Source organism: Akebia trifoliata, chromosome 10 (assembly GCF_017979445.1).
Source record: "Akebia trifoliata isolate Shusen 1 chromosome 10, ASM1797944v1, whole genome shotgun sequence".
In the NCBI taxonomy this organism is placed as follows: Eukaryota; Viridiplantae; Streptophyta; class Magnoliopsida; order Ranunculales; family Lardizabalaceae; genus Akebia; species Akebia trifoliata.
In genome coordinates, this window is record NC_141384.1 from 10,282,563 (window position 1) to 10,309,839 (window position 27,277).

Below are 27,277 nucleotides of genomic sequence, written 5' to 3' on the forward strand. Positions count from 1 at the left end.
TCAGATACAGAGATGTCAGACTGACAGAAGTCATATTCAATTACAAAAATTTGTATTTAATTGCTCTCTTTGTATTTTAATCAGAAGTCTATTTTTCTAAATTTAAAATAACATTTTCTCTGTAATACTAGAGTCATATGTCTACTCTAAATAGTAAATCCAACTTATCCGTTAGAAGCTGAAGGTATCAGGGTTCCTCGAATTTACTTTAAAAGCTCCATGAATTTCCTGCAAGAATTGGTCCGTATCAGTGTTTCATTTTTTTTTTCTTTTGAAAATGTGTAGATCTTTAGTCTTTCTTACATGTTTTTAATTTTATTTTAGTAAAATTAGTTTGAAGTTTAGCATCTCTTTTTGTTTGTAATTCTATGTGTAGAAGATTGAACTATTATAGGGTTTTAATTGCATGCTAAAGAACTGAAATTCGTTGCATAAATTGTTATTTTGTGTTCTTTGCTACTGAAAATTTCTGCTGCTAATGCCTCACTATGGGTTTGACTAAGTCATGGAGTGTGAATCTCGTTCCTTAGTTCTGTTTTTGAGGTGGATTTGAGTCAGTTTCAGAATTCCCAATGTCATCGTTTACACAAAAGAAAAAAGAAAAAAGAAAAGAAAAGATACATTTTTTTTTCCTTGGAAGATTTTCGTTTGTTTCCGTACACGATGAATCAAGTGATGGGTTTTATAGAGCATTGGAGATGATCTTGGTTTCTCTAGTCAGACAAAGGCTTTAAATTTCAGTTTTGACAATAACATATGCAAGAATTTTGTCCAAATCCAGCAATATTGTGTTTGAATTTGATGAAATTATTAGAAATGTGGGAAATATTGGAATTGCCCAAACTCAATACAAAATTGTTAAACTTCGTAAAATCTTAGATCCTTGGGTTCAGGTTGTGTTCGCTTGTGTGGGCAGTCTAGATTACTGATGTGTTACATTTTTTATTTATACTTTTGGTTACTTTTTTTTTTCTATGTATGATCAGCTTAGGATGTTTCAGTTTCTATCTAGATCTTTTACTTGTTCAAATTTCCCGAAAAAATTCAAAAAAGATGTAGTTTGGTTTTGGTAAAGCACGTTTCATAATGGACTGAAGTGATTCTGCTAATTGTTTATTTTCATTTTGTTCCGACAAATTTTTGGGCCATGGGTAATTTTTCAGGGTTGATGAGGTTTGAAGGTATTTGAGCTCCAAAGCTGGGATTAAGTGTTTTCTACGCCGTTCAAGTAATTAGTGATACTTTTATGGTATGGGGTATGCACGTCAATTTCAAAATCTATGTCAAGTGGAAACCAGAAGATTACTTTTTATTATAGGGTTTATAGCTGCTAACATTTTAGTGCTTCAGACCTTGACGCTTCCGTATGGAAATGATTTTACATCATCATTGCCTGAAGATAATGTTGTGTTCCATGAAAAAATCCGTTTCCACGCTAGAGATTCTTCCCCCAAATCTGCTATGGTTGTGGATGCCCCCTTTTCAAATGCTTCAAAATTGATCAATTCATTGGTGGTTTTGGAGGCCGTGAAAGGTACAGAGGCTTTAAATATGGGAGAAGAAACTGAGGATGATAGTGAAACAAATAGAAATGAGAGAGAGATGGAGAATGATTATGCATTAGAGAAGAATGGAAGGTCGGATAATGTTTTGGAATTAGAGAAAGATAGAAACCTGGATGCTGAATCTTCAACTGAGATAGTTGTTGAGACAGATAATAATTCCTTAAAGGAAAATGTTAAACTTCTAGGCAATGGTTCTACAATAAGTAAGGATAGAGAACCTGATCAAGGCTTTTCTTTGGTGAACAAGAACGCAACTGAAATGCTTTCCAAGGATGATAGTCGTGTCCTACTGCAGAGTGGTTCTACTACTTCAAACAATTCCATAATCAATAGTAATCCTGTAATAAAGAAGATGAGATGTAATATGCCACCAAAGTCAATAATGACAATAGCCGAGATGAATCATTTGTTACTCGTGAGACGAGCTTCTGCCCGATCAGCGGTATGAATTTGTAGTTTCTGAATATTTATTTTGACTGAAGAAGATTGGCTTGACTTCTCTTTACACAAGTTTGTTTATCTTAATGCTTTTTTTTTTTTTTTTCTGGTTGTAGAGACCAAAGTGGTCATCAATACGAGATCAGGAACTATTATCTGCAAAAGTACAGATCAAGAATGCTCCTATCACAAGTAATGATCCTCAACTTTATGGTTCCCTTTTTCGGAATGTTTCCATGTTTAGAAGGTAAGCAAATTAAAATGCCTAAGGTTTTTGTAAATTGTTTGTTAATTATATCTCCATGTTTTAGTTCAATTTCTCATACCATATTAAACATCGGTGAATGCATGCAGAATCCCCCCTCCCCTCCCCTCCCAGTGTATGGTGTAAAATAAGTTTATTTCAAACTACAAGGCAAGAAAACTAAGGGACAAGAAAAAAGGTAATAAATGATCAAAACAAATTTTCTCTAGTCTTATATTCCAAATACGACCCTGGAGTCTTCTCTATGGAGTTCCCCCCTAGTAAATACAGTGAAGTAAATTACTAAAACTGCTAGAGGATTTAGCATATTGGGGGCATATTTGAAATAGGTAGTGGTACATGTTGCTCAAGCAATGCCATTGCTTTAAGGTTTTTTATGAGTTTTAGGAATAACTCTCAAGATGAAGAAATGCTAAATGGGCGTTAAAAAATTGAATACTAATGGGTGACAAACTAACCATATTTCCTCCTTATACCATAGTTTGATTTTGATGATAAAATCAAGTTATTTAGGATATTATAGGAATTTTTCCTTAATATCATGGGTAAGGCATAAAATGGGTCAGGATCTGGGTCGGATTTGAGTATATTGATTTCCATATCTGGATTTTTATATTGATTTGTAACCAGATCCTGATCCGACTTGAATCCTACTAGTTAATACAATATCTATATCTGAATTGGATCAGGTCAGATAATTCTGGAACATTTGCCTATATTTAAAAACTTATTTAGTGCTTTGCAAGCTTATAATAGTATTCTATTTTACCATTATACTCTTTTATTTTACAAGAATCCATGTCGTATAAAAGTAGTAAAAATATACTTGAAAAACTTAAAAAATATATACTAAAAACCAAGCAGATCTAGGAATGGATCCAAATCCGACCCGGATCCAAGTCAGGTCAAGGAACATTATACCATATTTAACCATTTTTTATTTGGATCTAATTCAAGGATCCAAACCCCCTATATTCACTTTTCAGAATCCTCGGATTTTGGGTCAAGTCCGGCCCATTTTAATTCCTAATTAACTAAGGTAGAAATAGTTTTGGTGAGAGCTCTCTAGTGGATCAATTTCTTGTTCAATATACTCGCATTTATTTTTACCACATTGTTCATTTTAATTCCTACCTTTTTTGACTTAGAATCTACTTATAAACAGTCGGCATAAACGATTGGTTTGAATGATAGTGTTAATCAATGATTGAAGGTTGCAAACTGGCTTTTGGATTGCAAGTTATATTTTTTGAAAATTTAAGATGAAGTACTGTAATAGGGGAATATGGGGTGGATAAGGTCTTTGCTCAAGTGGTCTGATTGTCTTATAAAATGGTGATTCCAGCTCTCACATAGGCAGATCGAACGCTATTCAACCCTTACAGATCCTGTCATCAAGTCAACTGGAAAAAGCAGCCTCGGGGGGAGAAGTTGACAAGTCAGGTAGACACAGAATGAAGTGTCCATTCTAACCAGATTGGTGAACTTGTCAAAGCAGTCTTGGTCAAGGCTTCCTCACCATCTAGTGAAATATACCTAAAACTGGGACAGTTCTAGTGCGTTTTGTGCTTATGCAGTTGATGTTATACGTCCGCCCTGATGAGCCCCAAAGTTTTTTTTGGATAACCTTTGACAATATGTGGCACTACTTCATAAAGACGGCAACCATGCTTGTAGGCAAAGTAGGTAGAGTTGGACCACTTCCTCACTTGAAAAGGCTTCCTTGAGTGGCTAAATCTTTTTAAATGGCAACTAATGTGCCATTGAACAAAAAGAATAAAGTAATGGTGTCTGCTCTATGTCAAGTCGTGATCAGGTCAGTCAATAGATCAGTTGTTGCTCGACCCCCACAAATCCGGTCATTAGTTCAACTGATGATAACCCAAGTGGACAGACTATGCAACCTCACCTTCCTAGATGTCAACAACCCAAGTAGACATACAGACTCTTTTTCTTGGTCGCCTATGAGACCGTTCGTAGCTGGGGTCCAAGTTGAGGACGTAGTGATGTTGATTGATAGTGACTCACGTCAATAGGTTCTTCTTGGGTCTTCCGAACCTCCATTTTCCCCTTCCCCTTACATGGTAAAGTCCTTAAGTCGATATGTCAACGGGAGAGTCACCTAACTCATAAATGTTTAGCACCATGTAACTAGCTAATTGGTAAAGTGAACACAATGCAAAAAATTTCTTAAATTGGTGCTAATGCAGATTTTGAAAGGAGAGGAAAAATAGGAAGGACTACAAATCCTCTTTCCTATCCTTATAAAATCCCTGGCTATATCTAAAAGGGGCCAGGAAAACCTACAAAATAACCATTGAAACGTCACTTCACTTGATTTATTAGTCTACATTATGTTGGAATTTAGAGGGTTGAATTAGAAAACCCTTTAATATTCATGTAATTGCAACCATATGGTAAATCAATTAACCATAGGGTATTTAAATCCCATGTTTGCTTTTTTACTTTTTTACTTTATGCTTTATGCTTTTTACTTTATTGCTTTATGTTTAGTTGAATGTTTTGATTTTGCCTTGAGAAATATTAGTCCCACATCGACTAGGAGAAGAATTGATTTGCAATTCTTAAGTAGTTGCGCTTCTAATAGCTTTAAAGTGGATAGAAGTAGTGGGCGGGCTCACGCACGCACACGGGGGTTCAAGAGGAAAACCCATGGTTCTAATTGGAATTTGGATCCACCGGTCCGAAAACCTTAATGCGTGTGCGCACGTCCGACGTGCGCGCAGGGGGGGGTGCAAATTATCGGATTTACACCTCACGTGGGTGCGTGCATAGGCCCGTAACCAGTTTGTGACTGTTCTAAACAGTCACTTTCTCTTTTATTTATATCAATTGTTTAGTCGATTTAAACAACTTGATTTTCTCTGTTATTATGTATTTTCGAATTATCAGTAAATTATTATTTCGTTGTGAGAGCACACAACATCGTCGAGTTCGAAGTTACGTTCCAATTTAGAGTACCCTTTTGGATACGTGGGTTGTTGAATCCTGCAGAACGAACGCCTACAGACTGTGGTACCGTAGCAGGGGCGAACTTCGTTTTAGGACAGTGCTTTGTGCACGCCTCAACCATTTATTTTTAGGTAATATTTTCTTTTACATTCAATTTCGAAATATAAGGTTTGTTCTAACTTCTTCTCACTTTGCCATAAAAGAAATCAGTATTCAAAAATAACAATCTAAAACGAATTTCCTTTATTACTGATTTCTATGGAGACAGTTTCTAATTCCGTGCACAGTGAAAAACCCGATAAATTCGATGGAAAGAATTTTAAATTCTGGCAACAAAAAATGTTGTTTTATTTAACAACATTACATTTGGCTCATATCATCACTCAAGAACCAGTTTCTTTAGATGATGATGAGGAGGACCAAATCAAAAGAACCGAATATCGGAAATGGGAACATTCCAATTTCATGTGCCGAAATTATATCCTAAATGGATTAAGTACTGTTCTTTATAAGGTGTATTCCTCTATTGAGTCTGCCAAAACTTTGTGGGAAATTCTTGAAAAGAAATATACTTTAGAAGATGCCGGCACAAAGAAATTTGTTGTTGGGCATTTTCTAGATTTTAAGATGGTAGACTCTAAGTCAGTTGTATCACAATCCGAAAAGCTCCAAATCCTTATTCATGAGATCCATGCTGAAGGCATGAGTATAAGTGAAGGATTCCAAGTTGGATCGATAATTGAAAAATTACCACCATCTTGGAAAGACTTCAAAAATAATTTGAAGCATAAGAGAAAGGAAATGGGACTCGAGGATCTAGTGATAAGACTTAGAATTGAAGAGGATAACCGAAAGAATGAGAAGAAGAGTGAAACAAACTCTATGATTTCTAAAGCGAATGTAGTGGAAGAAGAACCTTCCAAATTCACTAGAAAGTTCAAACCCGGATTCCAGAAAAAATATGTAAAGAAAAATTTTCATGGTCCAAAAGCCAATATCCAGAAGATCAAGGGAAATTGCTATTTTTGCAATAAACCTGGACATCGGGCTAAGGATTGTCGCAAAAGGAAAAATCAGCAACACCATCAGAAACATGAACAAGCCAATGTGACTGAAACACAGAACCTATCAGCGGTTGTTTCAGAAGTGAATCTGGTAGGAAATACCAATGATTGGTGGTTGGATACGGGAGCCACCAAGCACATATGCTCTGAGAGAGGCATGTTTTCCTCTTACAACAACGTTGGAGATGAAAAGTTATTCATGGGAAATTCTTCCACATCCGCTGTGATCGGAAAAGGAAAAGTGAATGTGAATTTCACATCTGGCAAAGTTCTGACTCTGAATGACGTGCTACATGTTCCAGAAATTCGAAGAAATCTGGTTTCAGGATCTCTTTAAGTAAGAGAGGCTTCAAAATGGTGTTTGAGTCTGATAAATGTATAATTACAAAGAATGGAATGTTTGTGGGCAAGGGCTATCTATGTGATGGATTATTTAAACTCAATGTAATTTCTGATTCTATTAATAATATTAATTCTTTTGCTTATGTTTCTGAGTATTCTAATATTTGGCATGCTAGATTAGGCCATGTTAATAATAAATCAGTTATCAAATTAATGAATAGTGGTATGATTCCTAAAATGCATATTGATTTATCTAAAAAATGTGAAATTTGTGTTGAATCAAAATTTGCTAAAAAACCTTTTAAAAATATTGAAAGATGTACAAAACCTTTAGAATTAATACATTCTGATTTATGTGATCTCAAATACATTCAATCTAGAGGCGGTAAAACAAATATTTCATAACTTTATTGACGATTGCACTAGATTTTGTATGATATATCTTTTAAGTAGTAAAGATGAAGCATTGGAAATGTTTAAAATTTATAAATTAGAAGTTGAAAATCAACTTGAAAATAAAATTAAAATTTTAAGATCTGACCGAGGAGGAGAATATGAATCTAATTCTCTAACTATATTTTGTCAAGATAATGGAATAATACACCAAACTACTGCTCCTTATTCTCCCCAACAAAATGGTATAGCAGAGAGAAAAAATAGAACTTTAAAAGACATGGTAAACTCTTTACTTGTTAGTTCAGGTGTACCTTTAAATTTATGGGCAGAAGCCCTTTTAACATCTTGTTACATTTTAAATAAAATTCCATTAAAGAATTCTGATAAATCACCCTATGAACTTTGGAAAGGTAGAACACCTACTTTTAAATACATGAAAGTATGGGGGTGTTTAGCCAAAGTGGCTGTTCCTTTACCTAAAAGAACAAAATTAGGTCCTAAAACTATAGATTGTATTTTTATTGGATATGCCATTAATAGTAGTGCATACAGATTTCTTATTTATAAATCTGATATAAATGATATTAATCCTAACACTATAATTGAATCCAGAGATGCTGAATTTTTTGAGGATGTGTATCCTTGTAAGGATAAAATTGAAAAACCATTAAAAAGATCTCACATTGAATTATCAAATAATGAACCTAGAGAACAAGAGTCTGATATAGAACCTAGGAGAAGCAAGAGATCTAGAACAGCAACTTCCTATGGACCTGATTTTATTAGTTTTCTCTTAGAAGGAGATCCTCAGACTTTTAAAGATGCAATTTCAACACCTGAGGCTCCATTTTGGAAAGAAGCTATAAATAGTGAAATGGATTCAATTATGAGTAATAACACTTGGGAATTAGTTAATCTACCTCCTGGTAATAAAACAATTGGTGTAAATGGATTTTTAAAAGAAAATTAAAATCTGATGGAACTATAGATAAGTATAAAGCCAGATTAGTGGCTAAAGGGTACAAGCAAAAAATAAGGCATTGACTTTTTTGACACTTATTCTCCTGTTACTAGGATCACTTCTATTAGAATTCTTATTGCTATAACTTCCATTTATAAATTAGAAATTCATCAAATGAATGTAAAAACTGCATTTTTAAATGGAGAACTTGATGAAGAAATATATATGGATCAACCGGAAGGATTTGTAATTAAAGGACATGAAAATAAAGTTTGTAGATTAATTAAATCCTTATATGGTTTAAAACAAGCTCCAAAACAGTGGCATGAAAATTTGATTACTATAATGATATCAAATGGATTTAGAATCAATGAAGCTGATAAGTGTGTTTATTATAAAAACTATCTTTGATTCTTATGTGATTATTTGTCTATATGTAGATGACATGCTAATTTTTGGATCTAATATAACTGTTATAAATCAAACTAAGAAATTATTGTCTAGAAATTTTGACATGAAAGACTTAGGTCCTGCTGATGTAATTCTTGGAATAAAATTTTTTAGAAATAATAATGGATTTGGTTTATCACAATCTCACTATATTGAAAATGTTCTAAAACTTTTAATCAGTTTGATTGTATTCCTGCAAAAACACCTTTTGATTCAAATTGTAAGTTAATGAAAAATATTGGTAAAGGTGTTTCTCAATTAGAATATTCTCAAGTTATTGGTTGTTTAATGTATATTATGAACTGTACTAGGCCTGATATTGCATATTCAGTAAATAGATTAAGCAGATACACTAGCAACCCAGGACATGATCACTGGGAAGCTTTGGTGAGGATCATGAGATACTTAAAGTATACCATGAGTTATAGGCTGCACTATAATAAATATCCTGCTGTATTAGAAGGATACAGTGATGCCAATTGGATATCAGACTCGGAAGAGTCGAAATCCACTAGTGGCTATATTTTTACACTTGGAGGTGCAGCAATCTCATGGAAATCCACCAAGCAAACGTGCATAGCTCGTTCCACCATGGAATCTGAGTTTATTGCCATGGACAAGACTGGTGAAGAAGCTGAGTGGCTAAGGAATTTTCTTGTTAACATTCCTATTTGGCCTAAACCAGTATTTGCAATATCTATTCATTGTGACAACCAAGCTGCCATTGCTAGAGCAAAAAATAATGTATATAATGGCAAGTCAAGGCATATTAAACGGAGACACAACTCTGTAAAACAACTACTCTCTAATGGAATTATTTCCATTGACTTTGTAAAGTCTAAGGAAAATTTGGCGGATCCTCTAACAAAAGGATTATCTAGAGAGTTAGTTGCATCGACTTCGAGGGGAATGGGCCTAAAGCCTACTAATTAAAAATTATTTCAATGGAAACCCAACCTAATTGATTGGAGATCCCAAAAATTAGGTTCAATGGGAAAACCAGTTGAAGTAATTTAAAAAGAAAACACTAATGGAACAGAATGTTCCAAGTCCATTCCTATGAAGTGTTTAGTGTTGCCTGTAAAACAGAAAGGTTGAATTATAATTCTTAATGTTGCCTATACTTGTAAAAGTGGAGTATATCAGGGTTCTTCTCATAGGCACACCTAAATGAGTGTAGAATTGGGCCGATTCTATGAGAGTTAAGGCTAAGCTCTCTAAAGCACTCATGATACCAGGATATGTTCAGGGCCAAAATGAACACCATCGATAGAACTTGATAGTTGATTGAGTAACCTGTGTGTATAGTCTATTGTTTAGGTTTACACTAAAGGTTGACAGTTCAAGGCTTAAAGTCCACTGATCGACTTGTAAATCCGATAGACTTATACTAGGTAAGGTTCAAGTCCAAAAGACACCTATACTGAAACATGGTTGTTCAAAGTGCTCTCTCTTTATATATTTTATATATTTTATTGAGTTTTCTGCATTCGTGTGGGGGATTGTTGGAATTTAGAGGGTTGAATTAGAAAACCCTTTAATATTCATGTAATTGCAACCATATGGTAAATCAATTAACCATAGGGTATTTAAATCCCATGTTTGCTTTTTGCTTTTTACTTTATGCTTTATGCTTTTTACTTTATTGCTTTATGTTTAGTTGAATGTTTTGATTTTGCCTTGAGAAATATTAGTCCCACATCGACTAGGAGAAGAATTGATTTGCAATTCTTAAGTAGTTGCGCTTCTAATAGCTTTAAAGTGGATAGAAGTAGTGGGCGGGCTCACGCACGCACACGGGGGTCCAAGAGGAAAACCCATGGTTCTAATTGGAATTTGGATCCATCGGTCCGAAAACCTTAATGCGTGCGCGCAGGGGGGGGTGCAAATTCTCGGATTTACACCTCACGTGGGTGCGTGCATAGGCCCGTTTTTGCTTTAATTTTCAAGGTCCGTTTTTATTTAAAAATTCTAGACGTTTTTTAAATTTAAATTGAACCAGTGTGCCTGTTCGGAACCAGTTTGTGACTGTTCTAAACAGTCAATTTCTCTTTTATTTATATCAATTGTTTAGTCGATTTAAACAACTTGATTTTCTCTGTTATTATGTATTTTCGAATTATCAGTAAATTATTATTTCGTTGTGAGAGCACACAACATCGTCGAGTTCGAAGTTACGTTCCAATTTAGAGTACCCTTTTAGATACGTGGGTTGTTGAATCCTGCAGAACGAACGCCTACAGACTGTGGTACCGTAGCAGGGGCGAATTTCGTTTTAGGACAGTGCTTTGTGCACGCCTCAACCATTTCTTTTTAGGTAATATTTTCTTTTACATTCAATTTCGAAATATAAGGTTTGTTCTAACTTCTTCTCACTTTGCCATAAAAGAAATCAGTATTCAGAAATAACACATTATATTTATACTTCTTGCCCATAGGCAGGATTGTAACTTAAGGGCTAAGTGATGAGAATCCTAAAGAACCTTAGAAGACTTATGATAGGAGGAAGAAGACTAATAAGCAAGCATTGAGGGGCATGAAGTTGGGTCTTGTGATGTTTATTGAGTTTTGTTAGTTTTTTTCATATTTATAACAACCAAAGATATTTTGGTTTTTCTACATTTTATTTGTGAGGGTCTAACAATCATTTTATGTTTTTGAGTCTTATTTTATGTTTCTTCAAAGTTTTAAGGCGTTTGGTCTAGTAGTTAGGGAGTTATGAGTCTTTTTTATATTGTTTTTTATCATTTTAGGGGTCAAGGGCAAATCTGTAATTTTTTCCCTTAAGTATGGACGCCTTATAAATAATCTCTTTTGTTCTTTTTTTAGAAGCTAATGAATAAAATCTGATTTGTGGTTGCCTAAGCAACCTTGGTGAGTGATTCCAAACCTTAGAAGTGATTTCTAGAAACCCTAGAGTGATTCTAGGGATTTTTTTCTCTATTTTCCCTTCATCTACCATTGGTGAGACACTTGCTGTTGGTTGATTTTGTTGCCATAAATTAGATTAACCAAATTTGCATAATCGGTTCTGCATCAATTGGTATTAGAGAGAAGACTGGTAGTATGGCAACACGTAATGCGAGGACTTTTAGAGGGAGATTGACTAATGCTCAACAAGATGAGCTTCTCTTCAAGTTGGTTGAGAGGGTAGATGAACTTGAGTTTCAAGTTAGAGAGATGTGAAGTCATCTTATTGGTCCCAGCCCTTATAAAGGCACTAGTGGTGGAGAAAATGGTGTTGGAGGCTCACATAAGGGGCTAGAGATTGACATATCAGTCAATAATGTTGTTGGACAGTGGGTTAGTACGACAACTAGGGCACCTATGAGGGCCAGCCGTGCAAGGAATGTTACGCCACAAGGTACTTTAGATGATGTGTTGCAAGATATGCTTGATCAGTCCAAATTTGGACATTATTATCAACAAGATGACATAACTAAGAAAGTTAAAGTTGAAATATCCAATTTCAGAGGTGGCATTGATCCTCAAGCCTTCTTAGATTGACTTGTAGCCCTAGAAGAATATTTTGATTGGTATTTTTATGGAAGATGATATGAGAGTTCGATTTGTGAGGATGAAGTTGGTGGGTCATGCTAAAGTGTGGTGGAGAAATTTTGGGAAGAGGCATCATAATATCGAAGATTTTCCTATCACTAATTGGGAAGAGATCAAGACTTATCTTAAGGAAAAATATTTATTTGTTGATTTTCAAGATGATCTTTATGAGAAAAATGATATCACTCCGCCAAGGCAACTTATCATGCGGTGCTTTGATGAGTTAGCTATTCGTTGCGAGACTACTGAAGATGAACTGCAAAAATTTTCTCATTTTAAAAACAGATTGAGAGATGAAACTAGAAAAGGTATGGCTACTTTAAGGGTTTATGATTTGGAGGATGCATTCTAAATGAAGTTGTGGGTTGAGAAGAACCTAAGGCAGTCTATGACAAGGTGGTTTGGAAACCAAACTGTAAAACCATTAACTTGTTAGACTTTGATGGGAGAAAAACATCTAGGCCAACATTGCCTAATGCTAACACATCCAAACCTGGTGGGTCTTGACCTTATGCAGGGACTGATGAAAAAGGAAGAGGTGTAGCTACATATGCAAAAAATAAGGGTAACACTGAAGCTGGTTGTTTTAGGTGTGGAGGCAAAGGTCATTATGCATCCCAATGTCCTTCCAAGAATCTACACATGGGAGTTGAGGAAGAGAAAGAAGAACCAGTTGTAGATACAGAGGGACTAATCCTTTTGACAACTAAATATACTAAGTTGGAAGAAGATGATGAGGGGGACAACTCCTATGCTTGTGTCATTCGACGCATCCTTGCAACCTTGAAAGAATAGATAAAGGAAGATTGGCTTCGTATGACTATTTTTCACACTCTAGTTGAGACTGGTGAGAAGTATTGCATGTTTATTATTGACGGAGGGAGCATGATGAACATGGTTTCACAATTTACAGTTGAAAGACTTCAACGCATAGTCCAGCTCCACCTAGTCTTACAGGATTGCGTGAATGGATAAGTCGTCGATACCGATAAATCAAAGAGCACTAGTTATTATTTCTTACAGTGCTTATGTTGACTCTATTTGGTGTGACATTGTACCCATGAATGTTACACATATTCTTTTTGGTCGCCCATTGCTTTATGATAGAGATGTGTATCATTGTGGTAAGGAAAATACTTATTACTTTCTGTTTAATGGGAAACGAGTTGTTATGAAGCCCATGTCAACTTAAGAGCTTAAAATTCATAGCAAGAGTCCTAAGAAGCCAATTGAATTGAAGACGAAAGCTCTCCATTTGCTTAATAAGAAGCAATTTGAGGCTGAAAGTAAGGAATCTAGAGTTGTATATGCTATAGTATCCAAAGATGTGAAAGAACCAACTACTGCCCCACTTCTAGATATACCTCTAGAGGTCACCCAATTTTTGTCTTACTTCTCTGATGTTGCCCCAGAGGAGTTACCAAATGAGTTTCCTTCTATGTGGGATGTTCAACATGATATTGATCTTATTTTGGGTTTCCAATTGTCGAACTTACTGGCTTATCACATAAACCCAACAGAGCATGCCGAGTTGAAACGTCAAGTTGACTTAAAAAGGATTCATCGGGGAAAGCATGAGGCCTTGCATAGTGCCTACTCTACTAACCTCAGAGAAGGATGGAAGCTGGAGAATGTGTGTTGACAGTAGGACCATCAACAAGATCACAATCAAGTATCGTTTTCTAATTCCAAGATTGGATGACATGCTGGATATGATGGTGAGTTCTTCTATTTTCTCCAAAATTGATATCATAAGCGGTTTCCATCAGGTTTGTGTGAGACCAAAAGATGAATGGAAGACAACTTTCAAGACGAAGGATGGTCTATATGAGAGGCTTGTCATGCATTTTGGCCTCACTAATGCCCCTAGTACTTTCGTGCGAGTTATGAATCAAATACTTCGACTTGTTATTGGGAAATTCATTGTTGTTTATTTTGTTGATATACTTCTATATTGCCAATCCCTTGATGAGCACATCACCTTCGCCAATTTATGAGAGTTCTACGTCATGAAAAACTCTTCATCAACTTGAAGAGATGTGCTTTTATGATGCCTAGTGTTAGATTTATTGGAGTTGTTATATCAACCATGGGCGTAGAAGTTGATCCTGAAAAGGTAAAAGCTATTCAAGAATGGTCAATTCCTACTAACTTCCATGAAATACTCAGTTTCCATGGCCAGCTACTTTTTACGGGAGGTTCATTAGAAATTTCAACAGTATCATGACTCCTATCACTAATTTAATGAGGAAAAAACAGTTTAATTGGTCAAGGGTAGCAACTAGAGCTTTTGAGCTTATTAAAAGGAAGATGACTGAAACACCAATTTTGTAGTTACCAGACTTCTCCAAGATTTTTGAAGTGGTTTGTGATGCTTCTAATGTCAGGATTAGAGGTGTACTTTTGCAAGATGGTCATCCTAATGCTTACCATAGTGAAAAGTTAAATGAGGCAAAACAAAAGTTTTTCACTTATGATAAAGAACTCTATGTAGTTGTTCAAGTTCTTCGACATTGGAAACACTATTTGGTGTCTAAAGAGTTTGTTTTATATTCAGATCATCAAACACTTGGATATCTGAATTCACAGAAGAAGCTAAGCCATCATCATGAGAAGTGGGTAAAATTCTTTTAAGAATGTACTTTTGTTCTGTTGTAGCAGAAGCTTGTGAATCAATAGATTCAATTGATAAACAAGCATTAGCTTGGAAGAAAATAAAGCAAAGAGCTAGAAATTAATTAAGATAATGAAAAAGAGAATTGAATTGATGTTTTGAATTTCGTTTTTGAAGCTCTTAATATAGACAACTTCATCATAACAACTTAGAAACCTTATAAAATACTAAAAAGTAGCATTCTAATCTATCTATAATATAATACCAACTTTCTAAATCTATTTATAACTCAATTTGGACACTTAAAACTAATAATTATACCCTAAAGAATAAAAATAAATTTAAACAGAAGTAGAAACTTGAAAACAAATTAGAAGCTTCCTACTAGAATTAGAAAATAGAAATCCTACTAGAATTAGAAAATAAAAACAAGTCCTATTAAGATTAAGAAATTACTTAAGACTAACTAAAATTGTAGATGTCCTAATCAGGTAGACGTCCTACTTTAGACCCCCTTTCTTTGAAAAAACTCGTCTTCATGTTGTTCTTGAAGGCATTTTTTTTCTTGTTTTCCATTCATTTCTCGTTCTATTTGTTCGAGTTGTAGATGATGATAAAAATAGAACAAAGAGAACATGAAAGAGAGAGTAAAGATGAGAGAAAATGAATTCTTTATTGCTTCTTGATTCTGAAACCGACAGAGTTTCCTTACAAACTTCAAACTAAGAAAGAAAAAATATGAAATATATAAACCTAAAACTAAAAAAATAGAAGAAGAGAAGTTGAATTTAAGGGAGATGAGATGGGATGCCCTTTAGTCTGGTCTCTTATTTATAAAGACTAGATTAGGATTTCTAGGGTTTGAAGACCTTCCGTAATTACAAAATTACCAAAACCCTAGTTCAATGCGAACAATCTTCAATCGCCAAGCTTCTGCACAAATCTCGAGGTTTGACTCACCGACATTACTGTGGTGCCCACATTGACCAAGGCACCACAGTCCAAGTGGGTCCAAATGACTTGACTTTTGGTCCTTGGTCTTGTTTCGGATTCTGGATCTCAGTGGTAACTTCAGATTTTTTTGATTCGCTTTGAAATTTTGCGAATATTTCTTGTTACATGTAAATAACAATAATTAGTTCCGAAATACATAATTAATTGAAAACAAGAATTATTATGGACTAATAATGAACTATATCTAATTAGAGGGTTTAATGTATAATTTACTGATAAAGTTTATGTAATTAGGGGTCTAGAAAATAGAAATCACTTTCGAGACCCTAATCACAAGACCTCTTCCTTTGAAAAAACTCGTCTTCATGTTGTTCTTGAGGGCATTTTTTTTCTTGTTTTCCATTCATTTCTTGCTCTAATCCACTACTAAGATTAAGATATTACTTAAGACTAACTAAAATTGTAGATGTCCTAATCAGGTAAACGTCCTATTTCAGACCCCCTTTTCTATGAAAAAACTCGTCTTCATGTTGTTCTTGAAGGTATTTTTTTTCTTGTTTTTCATTCATTTCTCGCTATATTTGTTCGAGCTGTAGATGATGATAAAAATAAAACAAAGAGAATATGAAAGAGAGAGTAAAGATGAGAGAAAATGAATTCTTTATTGCTTGATTTTGAAATCAACAGTCTCCTTATAAACTTCAAACTAAGAAAGAAAAAATATGAAATATATAAACCTAAAACTAAAAAAATAGAAGAAGAGAAATTGAATTTAAAGGAGATGAGATGAGATGCCCTTTAGTCTAGTCTCTTATTTATAAAGACTAGATTAGGGTTTCTAGGGTTCGAAGACCTTCCCTAATTACAAAATTACCAAAACCCTAATTCAATGCGAAAAATCTTCAATCACCAAGCTTCTGCACAAATCTCGAGGTTCGACTCACCGACATTACTGCAGCGCCCACGTTGACCAAGGCACCACAGTCCAAGTGTCACGCTCCAAAAACTCAACCCAAATCCCTATGATTTCCAAGTTGAATCCCGAGGCATGATATAAAACCCATATCATGATAATCAATACATAAACGTAAACGACAAATAATATAACTATATGTCATACCTGATCATTGCTCAACAGAACAGATACGTATCCTCAAACATCATAACACTTGACATATATACATTAAACAGTAATGACATAATATGGTGTTCATAATTACATAACAAAAACGACAGCTAAAGACTTAAACCTAACTCTAGTTTAAGACTCATTACTAGTAGTACCCATGCTCCACTCTTGGAAGTTTGGACTGATCATCTATAAGGCCATGGTACTGAGCCTCCTCGGAAGGATCACCTAAACCAGGTGTGCCTGAAATTTGTGATGTCGTAGGGGTGAGTAACAGGGGAGTTACCCAATAGGGGAATCTTACAATTCTAAATAACAGCATCCTATATGCAGTTTAAACATTCTAAAAATTCATAAATCATGCATATTTAATATTCAACACAATTGAAAATAATTGAACACCGATGTCATAAAATTTAGTAGGAAATTGAAACACTTAAAAATCTAAAAAAACAATTGTTCATAATATAACATCAAATAATAGAGTACTATAATAGAGAGTTGAAGGTCACAATTGATGTAAACATCTCAGTCAAAATACGATTATTCCAATACTTCACCAGTGTGGAACCCCACCGTTAGTTCCTGATTCTATGGTCAGCCTCTGCCATAATTTGGATAACTGTTTTCCGACTCAAGTTGGCCGTTGACCAAGGCCTTAAGAAACGGGCCAAATCAAGTAGGTCATTCTTTCTTGACTATTCTAGACTATTAATGATCATTAACTAGCCATCTTCATCTATGTCAATCTAGCGTGCTTGTGATCCTCGATATTCTCTATCAATCATACAACTATCTATATCTTGTTCTCTATTAAAGATAGAAAAGAAATTCCTGGATTTCTGTTGTGATGTTGTGTTCTTATGCATCCCATAATACATAAGAACTCAAACAACGCAACTGTTATCCTAGAATAACACATCATTTCGGAAATGTCACAACATGTTATTCTTTATAGGTTTTCACAATCTTTTTAATAAATCACTAAAATACTACATATAAGTATTTATTTTCTTTTCAAAACGTAATGAAAGTAAAACATACACGTGTTTTAAATACCCAGTCCACTCTTAAATGTACAGTCTCATCTCTCTTTTCTTTTTCTTTCTTCGTGTCTTACACAGTCTATGACTGAAGCATCACTTCATCTTTTTTCTCATTTTCGTGTCTTATACGGCATACGCCGAAGTATCTCACTAACTGGGTATTTTAAAAGCACGACATTCAATTGAGAACTCGTTCTTATATTTATTTTAATAAATTACTTTTCTACCCAACTTTTTAATTAAAAACATTTATTAGAAATCCATAACTAAAATGATTAAAGTAAACTGTCCACTAGTTTAACTTATTCAAAAATCATGTATGTTTATAAAAAAATGTGAACAAAATATATGTATTGTGTGTAAAAACAGCAATTTATATTGTTGCTGTATTTTCTTTTTGACAAGTACAAAATACGTATAAAGTAACAAATTTTTTGAGCATTCAATTAAAGTGTACATAGTAAAATATTATATAAAAACAACAACTTTCATAGTTGCTGTATTGTATATTTAAAACGTATAAATACGTATAACGTACGTATAAAACACGTATAACGTACGTATAAAGCAACCACTTTTTTTTTATCCTATCTAGCTTACATGTTGTCAATTTTATACAAAAACAACAACTTTCATGATTGCTGTATTTTGTTTTTAGCATATATAATTACGTATAAAACATGTATAAATCAACCACAAACATATAATAATTCTTTTTAAACAAAACAATAACTACTAGCATGCTTTAAACTCATAAAAAAAATAATAATATAAACATGTATAAAGTATATGCATGTTAAAAAATTTACAAAACAGCTTTAGCTTTAAAATTACTAAATCAGAATTGTTTTAAAAACAAAATAAATTCTATTTTTTACAACTATAAAATCAGCAATATATATATATGGGAAATGTTCAACACCCTAAGCTTTACCCTACACTTTAACAAACGTGTTTTGTCCTACATGGGTTAGAAGTTTTGGAATGGGTTGATTTTTGGTGAGGATGATCTCTATGATTAGAAGATCATCCTCACAAAAAATCAGTCCATTCCAAAATTTTTAGCCCCATGTTTACAAGTTAAAAAATCGTGGACCGTCCATTTTTTGTAAACCATTTTTGATGGGGTTAGAAGTTTTGGAAGGGGCTGATTTTTGGTGAGGATGATCTCCTTACCATAGAGATCATCCTCACCAAAAATCAGCCCATTCCAAAACTTCTAACCCATGTAGGACAAAACACGTTTATTAAAGTGTAGGTTAAACCTTAGGGTGGGGAACAGGACCCTATATATATGTATATATTTTTAATTACTAAAACTATTATGAAGAGTTGCAAGGGCCTACTTTTTTTTTTTCTCTTTCTTTTCCTTTCCTTCTTTTCTTTCTCTTCCTTCTTTCTTTTCTCTTCTTTTTTTCTTCTTACTTTTCTCTTCTTTCTCTGTGAAAAAAAATGAAACAACAAACAAAAATAAGCTAATATCATATTTGATATTTTCAAAAAAAAATATCTAGATATTACAAAAATTCTAATTCTTTTAGAATTTCTTAAAAAGATCTTAGTCAAAGTTGTTTGACTAGTCAACAATAATTGACTTGACTTGAGTCAACAATAATTGACTTGACTTGAGTCAACAATGGTTGACTCGGTCAACCTTAGTTGACTTGGTCATTTTTTTTTTTTTTGAACATTACAAAGTGGGCCCAAATGACTTGAATTTTGGTCTTTGGTCTTGTTTCGGATTCTGGATCTCAGTGGTAACTTCTAATTTTTTTGATTCACTTTGAAACTTTGCGAATATTTCCTGTTACACGTAAATAACAATAATTAGTTCCGAAAAAATAATTAATTGAAAACAAGAATTATTATGGACTAACAATGAACTATATCTAATTAGAGGGTTTAGTGTGTAATTTACTGATAAAGTCTATGTAATTAGGGGTCTAGAAAGTAGAAATCACTTTCTAGACCCTGATCACAAGACCTTCTTCCTTTGAAAAAACTCGTATTCGTGTTGTTCTTTAAGGAATTTTTTTTCTTGTTTTCCATTCATTCCTCGCTCTAATCCATTTCTAGAGATATCTATTTGTCAGATTTCATTTAACGAATATAATTGACCGTAGCATATCATCAGGCAAATCCATCACATTAGCATATTATTGTTTATCTTCTTCAAAATACGAAGAGGTCTAATTTTCTTCAACTTGGTCTTATTGTAAGTTCCTGTGGGGAAACGGTCTTTACTAAGATAAACCATGACTAAATCTTCTTTTTCATATTTCTTAGATCTTCTATGCTTAACATCATCTTTGTACTTGTCAACTTGTCAATAGAAGCTTCAAGGTTCTTTTTCACTTGTTCCTTTAACATGTCATGCTCTTTCATACACATCCTTTGATGTGTAAATTTAAGAGACTTGCACCGAACACCAAATCAATGTGATGTACATTCTTTATGGGAGGCAATGAATCCAACAAGTCTGAAGGAAGAATACAAGAAAATTCTTCAAGGATGGGTTGCACTTGATGAAGAATTTTAGTAGGAGGGTCTCAATTGAAAGGTTATATTATTTCCGCGAACACTTAACTTGTTTCCTTTAAGTCCTCATTGACGTTGGTAGAAATAAGACATGTTCCTTTCTCCTTGGTTGGTTGGGCAATCTTGGGCTTGGCATAAGAAGGGAGTAGGATCACTTTGACGCTATTATGCATGAAAGAATAGGTGTTGGCTTTTCTTCGGTAGGTGACATCATTATCATGAAGTCAAGGCCTTCCCAAGAGGATGTGTGACATGTTCTCATTGGGACTATATCACAAATAACCTTATTTATATTGCCTAATGTTAAAAGAATTGGAGTATTGACTTGTCACATTTTTCTTGCATTCATCATCCACTGAACCCATAGAATAAGGTCTAGGGTGTTGTGTAGTGGGTAACTTGAGTGCATTGACCATGTGGCTTGAAATTATTTTTTTGAACTTTCACTATCTATAATTAATTGGCACAATTTGTCTTGTACCTTTCATGTAGTCTAGAAAAGGCTTTGTTGATTTGAAGGATCAACATGTTGTACTGACAATAAGTTGTGGATAATACAAGTGAAATGTTTACCTTCTTCAAATGCCTTGAATTGGGCTTTCAATTCAATTTTAGTAATGAATTCTCTTTCACCATCCATGAATGTGGATTGTAGCAAAAGCTCTGATACTACTTTACATAGTAGAAAATAAAATCGCATTTAAACAAAAATAATATCTTGAAAACAAACTATAAACTTCCTACAAGAATTAGAAAATAGAAATCCTACTAGGACTATAAAATAGAAACAAATCCTACTAGGGTTAAGAAATTACTTAACTCTCTAACTAAAATTGTAGATGTCCTAATTAGGCAGATATCCTACATCATATTCTCAAGCACAAGGATGGTGTTGAGGACAAGGTAGCAAATGCACTTAGTCGAGTTGTTTATATTTTGCACTCTATGGTTATATAAGTAATTGAGTTCAATAAGTTGAAGCAAGATTATCGTTCTTTCAAGGATTTTGGCCTTATCTAGGATGTTTTAGTGGTAGGGCAGTAAGCTGATTATCCTTCATTTTCATTACACAAGGGCTATCTTTTCAAGGATACATGCCTTTGTCTTCCAAATACTTCTCTGAGAGATCATGTAGTTTGGGAGTTACATGTAGGTGATGTAGAAGGTCATTTTCGACGTGACAAAACTATTGCTATGGTGGAAGATAGATTTTATTGGCCTAGTCTTAAGGTAGATGCCACCAAGATCATTAAGCAATGCCGTATATGCTAGCTTGCGAAGGGGCGGAAGCAGAATGCAAGACTCTATACTCCACCACCTATCCCACATGAATCTTGGCAAGATCTCTCTATGGACTTTGTACTTGGTTTTCCAAAGATTGTCAGAGGCCATAATTCTATTTATGTAATAGTGGATCGATTTTCTAAGATGACGCACTTCATTCCATGCAACAAGACTTCTGATGCTTCACATGTGACTATTCTTTTCTTCAGAGTGATAGCATGATTACATGGACTTATATTGACTATAGTGTCTGATAGAGATGTGAAGTTCATGTGCTACTTTTGAAAGATCTTATGGAAGTTGTTAAATATCAAGTTGAAATACTCTTCTTCATTCCATCCTTAGACAGACGACCAACCTGAGGTGCTTTACAGGAACTTGGGTGATCTACTAAGATGCTTTGTTAGTAATCATGTTTCTAAGTGGGATTTAATCTTACCTATTACTGAATTTTCTTATAACAATTCAATCAATATATCTACAAGTAGAAGTCCATTTGAAGTGGTTACAAGCACACAACCTAGACGACCTATTGACCTCATTCCTTTACCATCAAATGCACGAGTCAACATTGAGGTAGAGGGGTTTGCTAGGCACATACACGATATACATGATGATGTTCATAGGAGGATCGCCCTTAGCAACGATGCCTACAAGACTAAGGCAGATTTGCATCCCCGTTTGGTTGATTTTCTGGAAGGTGACATGGTAATGGTGCATATTATGCCTGAAAGATTTCCTAAGGGAACATATAAAAAACTCCATTCTACGAGCGTTGGCCTTTCAAACATTTCAAAATTCTTAAGAAGATTAGCTTTAATACTTATATTCTAGAGCTTTCAAGTGACATGGGTGTCAACCTTATCTTTAATATGGAGGATCTCACTGGTTACCATGGTCACCATGATAATATTTCGATGTCCGCTCCTAATTTGCCTCCTAATCCTACAACTTCTGATGGTTTAGAAGATGTTTTAGATGAGAAGATGATTTCTTCTGTAAATGGTGGTTATCAGAAGTTCCTTGTGAAGTGGAAATGTCATTTATTATCAGAAAGTACTTGAATTACAACTAAAGAATTTCAGCAACTTAACCTAGATATGTGTGAAGAATATCATGCCTTTAACTCGACAGGATTGAGTTCTGTTAAGCCTGCAAAAGATAATGGGAAGCCTAAAGAACCTTAGTAGATCTATTATAGGAGGAAGGAGACTAATAAGCAAGCATTGATGTGGCATGAAGTTGGGTATTGTGATGTTTATTGAGTTTTTCTTCTTATTATTCATAGCATTCAAGGGTATTTTAGTCTTTTTATATTTTAGTTGAGGGTCCAACAATTATTTTATGTTTTTGAGTTTTATTTTATCTTCCTTTAAAGTTTCAAAGCATTTGATCAAGTCGTTAGGGAGTTATGGGTATTTTTTTGTCGTTTTTGGTCATTTTAGGCTTCAAGAGCAAATCTGTAACTTTGCCCCTTAAGTATGGATGCCCTAACTATAAGTCCTTGTAAATAATCTCTTTTGTTATCTTTTTGGAGGCTAATGAATAAAATCTGATTTTTGACTGCTTAAGCAACCTTGGTGAGTGATTTCCAAACCCTAGAAGTAATTTCTAGGAACCCTAGAGTGATTCTAGGGCATTTCTCTCTATTTTCCTTTCTTCTACCATTGACGAGACACTTGTTGTTGGCTGATTTTATTTCTTCATAAATCAGATTAACCAATTTTCATAGTTGGTCATGCATCACTAAGCCCTCCATTCTTTCATTTTTAATGTACTTCTTGCTTACTTAGTAAAACAAAGAAAAAAAATATATTTATCAATCTAGTGAGGCTTCCAGATCTTTGCTGATTATTGTTTCAATACAATAGGGCTTCCAGATCATGAAGAATACTTCTCATGAGCTTTTGTTTTTCAAGCTTCAATCAACATCCTCAAAGCCTTTAAAAATTTGGGATCCGCTAAATGAATCTTGTTTCTCCATTCCACTCTGTCTTGAGCCACGTCTTTGTTCAAGTTTCAATTAGAAGATATGTTCTTTTTTGTTTAAAGTATATGAAATGCTTATTTTCCACTTGGAATGTGACCAAGATCTTGGTAGGAGTATAAATATGCTTCACTGTTGTTTATAATGTGCATTATGCATGAGCACAGTGGAATGGTTACTTAAAAGTCCATGTTGTGAATGTACAGACCATTAAGTGCCCTGATTATTAAATGGGACACTGCAGTTGTAACTTTCCAAATGTTATGCACACGAGTTCCCTTGATCACTTCTGTTTTGCTGATCATGGCCATATCCTTCAAAATTGCAACATTACCTCTCTGTTATACTTGATGATTTAATTGCATCAACAAAGAGGAATCCATTGTACGAAATAGAACGACGTCTCCCTCTCTCCCCTTACACTTCTATTTTCACAATTTTTACACTCATAAGAGGAAAATGATGATGCATTTTTAATGGACTGAGTTATATGTTGGTTCAAAGATAGAGTGAAGGGCATTTTTGGATTGAAGTGAAGTGTGAAACAAACGGTTGACAGACGTCACCGAAGGACCTCAATTGCCCAACCTTTTAAAAGAGTATGTCATATCCATCCTAACCACTAGCTCACTCCCTTTCCAGATTGGTTGAACTCTTTCGTCAGACTTCACCGGTCACTAAGTCTATTTGTGATGGGATGTGGAAAGAAGTGATTATCAGTATTTTAGGTTTCAGGCTTCTTGGGTGTAAGCTTTTTGATGAGTTTAAGGGGATGTTCTTAAAGGATTTTCAATTTAAATGGGATCTTATATGCTTAGATCTGGGTAGATAGTGACCTAATTATTGTTATTAGGTAGGTTTTCTTGACCTCTGTTCTTTCTTTTAATGAAATTAGAATTTATACTTATCGAAAAAATTGTTTAGTGTATTATGCACATGCTTCAGTACCCGTGTTGTGTTGCATAGACACAGTTAGTTGGGGTGGAGTATCTAATTCTAAGCATGAACGACCTAAGTAAAGTAAAGAATTTAAGCTTGTTATTATTATTTGCTCATGTAAAGAATTTTTCTTTTTGAAACTTATATTATCATATATGTAGGAGCTATGAACTAATGGAACGAATACTCAAAGTATACATCTACAAGGAAGGAGAAAAACCCATCTTCCATCAGCCAATACTTAAGGGAATTTATGCCTCTGAGGGATGGTTTATGAAATTGATAGTGGGAAACAAAAAATTCGTAGTGAAGGACCCAAGGAAAGCTCACATGTTTTACATGCCTTTTAGTACACGAATGCTAGAATATGCCTTGTATGTACCTAATTCACACAATCGGACGAACCTGGCTTTGTACTTGAAGAGCTACACGAATATGATTGCAGCAAAATATACTTTCTGGAACAGAACCGGTGGAGCAGATCACTTTTTTGTCGCTTGCCATGACTGGGTATGATTCCATGCAAAGTTTGAAATTTCATCTCGAGACAATGTCTCAGTCAGGAGGAAAATATTCCCAAAACATTCCCAAAATTGTATACTATCATGCATTTTAGGCCCTGATTGGTACACTACAAATCATATTCACTCGCAAATGATTGGCAATGAAAGATTTACTGTTGCTTGGTAGCCATTGGGGAATTTCTTCCAACTTTTTTTTTTTTTTGATTGGTTGATATTTGTAATAAAACTTTTTATTGTGATTTCTTGTTAAAATAAAACTTGCACACTATTTTAACTTATTCAACCTCATCAAAGAAATTATTCAAATTACAAGTATGCCCTCACTACATGCTACATTAACACACACACACACACACACACACACACACACACACACACACATATATATATATATGAATTTACAAAAATATCCCTATCAAAAGGTATAGTAACCCCATATTGGAATTACAAAAAATACCTATCATCAAAGAAACTATTCAAATTACAAAAATACCTTTAGTACCTATTACAATAACGTGCATATGAAATTACAAAAATACCTCTATAATGAGGGCTATTTATGTAATAAAACTGATAAGGGGTATTTTTGTAATTTTATTTGAAAGTAAATGTTATGATAGATGTATTTTTGTGATTCATATGCATGTTATTGTAGTAAGTTTTGAGGGCTATTTTTAAAAATTAAAACTTTCTTTGATGAGGGGTATTTTTATAATTTCAAAATACAATTTAATATATCTTCGAGGAGGGTATTTTCATAAATTTATGAGTGTATTGTTGTACCATGTACTGGGGGTATTTTAATAATGTGATTAATTTTCTTGATAAGGGGTATTTTAGTAATTTTGATATGCATAGGTTGGAGTCAAATAATTTTGCAAATTACTTTTTGTGCTGCAAATCATTTGCTGAAATTTATTAAGAATTTAGGTGATCCATGTAAATTTTTTGCCATGCAAATCATTTGCATTGTTTAACCAAGCATCAATAAAATGATTTTAGAAAATCATTTGCATTTGCAAATGATTTGAGCTATACCAAGCAGGGCCTTAGTTGTGAATTCCATCCTTTTTAATCTGGTATAATTTTTCCTACCTTTTCAGGCCCCGTATGAAACGAGACACCATATGGAGCGATGCATCAAATCACTATGCAATGCTGATGTTACAGCCGGCTACAAGATAGGTAAAGACGTATCTCTTCCGGAAACATATGTGCGCTCGGCAAAGAACCCTCAAAGAGACATTGGAGGTAAACCACCTTCCGAGAGACGAATTCTTGCCTTCTTTGCAGGGAATGTTCATGGATATCTTCGCCCTATCTTGCTATCTCACTGGGAGAACAAAGACCCTGACATGAAAATTTTTGGCCCAATGCCCCCTGGCGTTGCAAGCAAAATGAATTATATCCATCACATGAAAAGCAGCAAGTATTGTATATGTGCGAAGGGTTATGAGGTCAACAGCCCAAGAGTGGTAGAGGCAATCTTCTATGAGTGTGTCCCGGTGATTATATCCGATAATTTCGTGCCTCCTTTCTTCGAGGTTTTGGATTGGGAAGCATTTGCAGTGTTTGTCCCAGAGAAAGACATTCCAAAATTGAAGGACATACTTGTTTCTATACCGGATGAGAAGTATCTTGCTATGCAGATGAGGGTGAAGAAGGTGCAAAAGCATTTTGTTTGGCATAGTAAGCCTGTGAAGTATGATTTATTTTACATGACCCTTCACTCGATTTGGTACAATAGGGTTTTTCAGCTTGGACCCAAATGAGAGAGGAGTAGAGATTCTGAATTTGTACGTCACAAAGAGCAAAGGTCCTCTTTAAAGTAAAAGAGAAACCTACAATAGGGAGAATGTCATGTATTTGAGAATTGACAAATAAGAAATGAGTGAAGATGTATGTGAAATGTTGAGCAAAAATGTAGTAGCAAGTGCTTGTAGTTGGATTGTGAACTAACTGTGTTCTATGTATATATTGTACAATTGTGCTTTTGAATGAGATTGGGCTCTTAATGGTTGTGTGGGAAGGTCAGCTAGAAATTATTTTCCCTGAGAAATCAGGGTTTGCAGACGTATGGTGAGTGATTTTTTGCTCACAGAATTACTTGTCAGTCTCACATACTCTAGCGTGCCACGTCAAGCCTAATGAGGGTAATTCCATAAATAGGGGATGCCATTCGATACACGTGGCAGACTCATGTGATTGGTGGACCATGGGCCAGTGCTCAACTTGACCTTGGGCATGAAA

The 27,277-nt window shown here is 34.4% G+C and overlaps 1 protein-coding gene across 1 annotated transcript; it reads left to right on the forward strand.

The window, feature by feature from the left end:
• LOC147393113 (putative glycosyltransferase At3g07620) lies at positions 1-27,028 on the forward strand. Its single transcript, XM_086455909.1, has 5 exons — positions 1-240; positions 1,164-2,007; positions 2,120-2,250; positions 24,665-25,013; positions 26,131-27,028. The coding sequence occupies exons 2-5, from the start codon at positions 1,252-1,254 to the stop codon at positions 26,797-26,799; spliced, it is 1,905 nt and encodes a 634-aa protein (XP_086312035.1). The 5' UTR covers positions 1-240; positions 1,164-1,251; the 3' UTR covers positions 26,800-27,028.
• Positions 27,029-27,277: the final 249 nt, after the last annotated feature.

Excerpts from the sequence above, each read along its gene's own strand:
- LOC147393113 (XM_086455909.1), top strand. The coding sequence starts at position 1,252 with ATGGGGTATGCACGTCAATTTCAAAATCTATGTCAAGTGGAAACCAGA. Across the intron at positions 2,008-2,119 it reads GAGCTTCTGCCCGATCAGCG|AGACCAAAGTGGTCATCAAT; the intron begins GTATGAATTTGT and ends TTCTGGTTGTAG. Across the intron at positions 2,251-24,664 it reads AATGTTTCCATGTTTAGAAG|GAGCTATGAACTAATGGAAC; the intron begins GTAAGCAAATTA and ends TCATATATGTAG.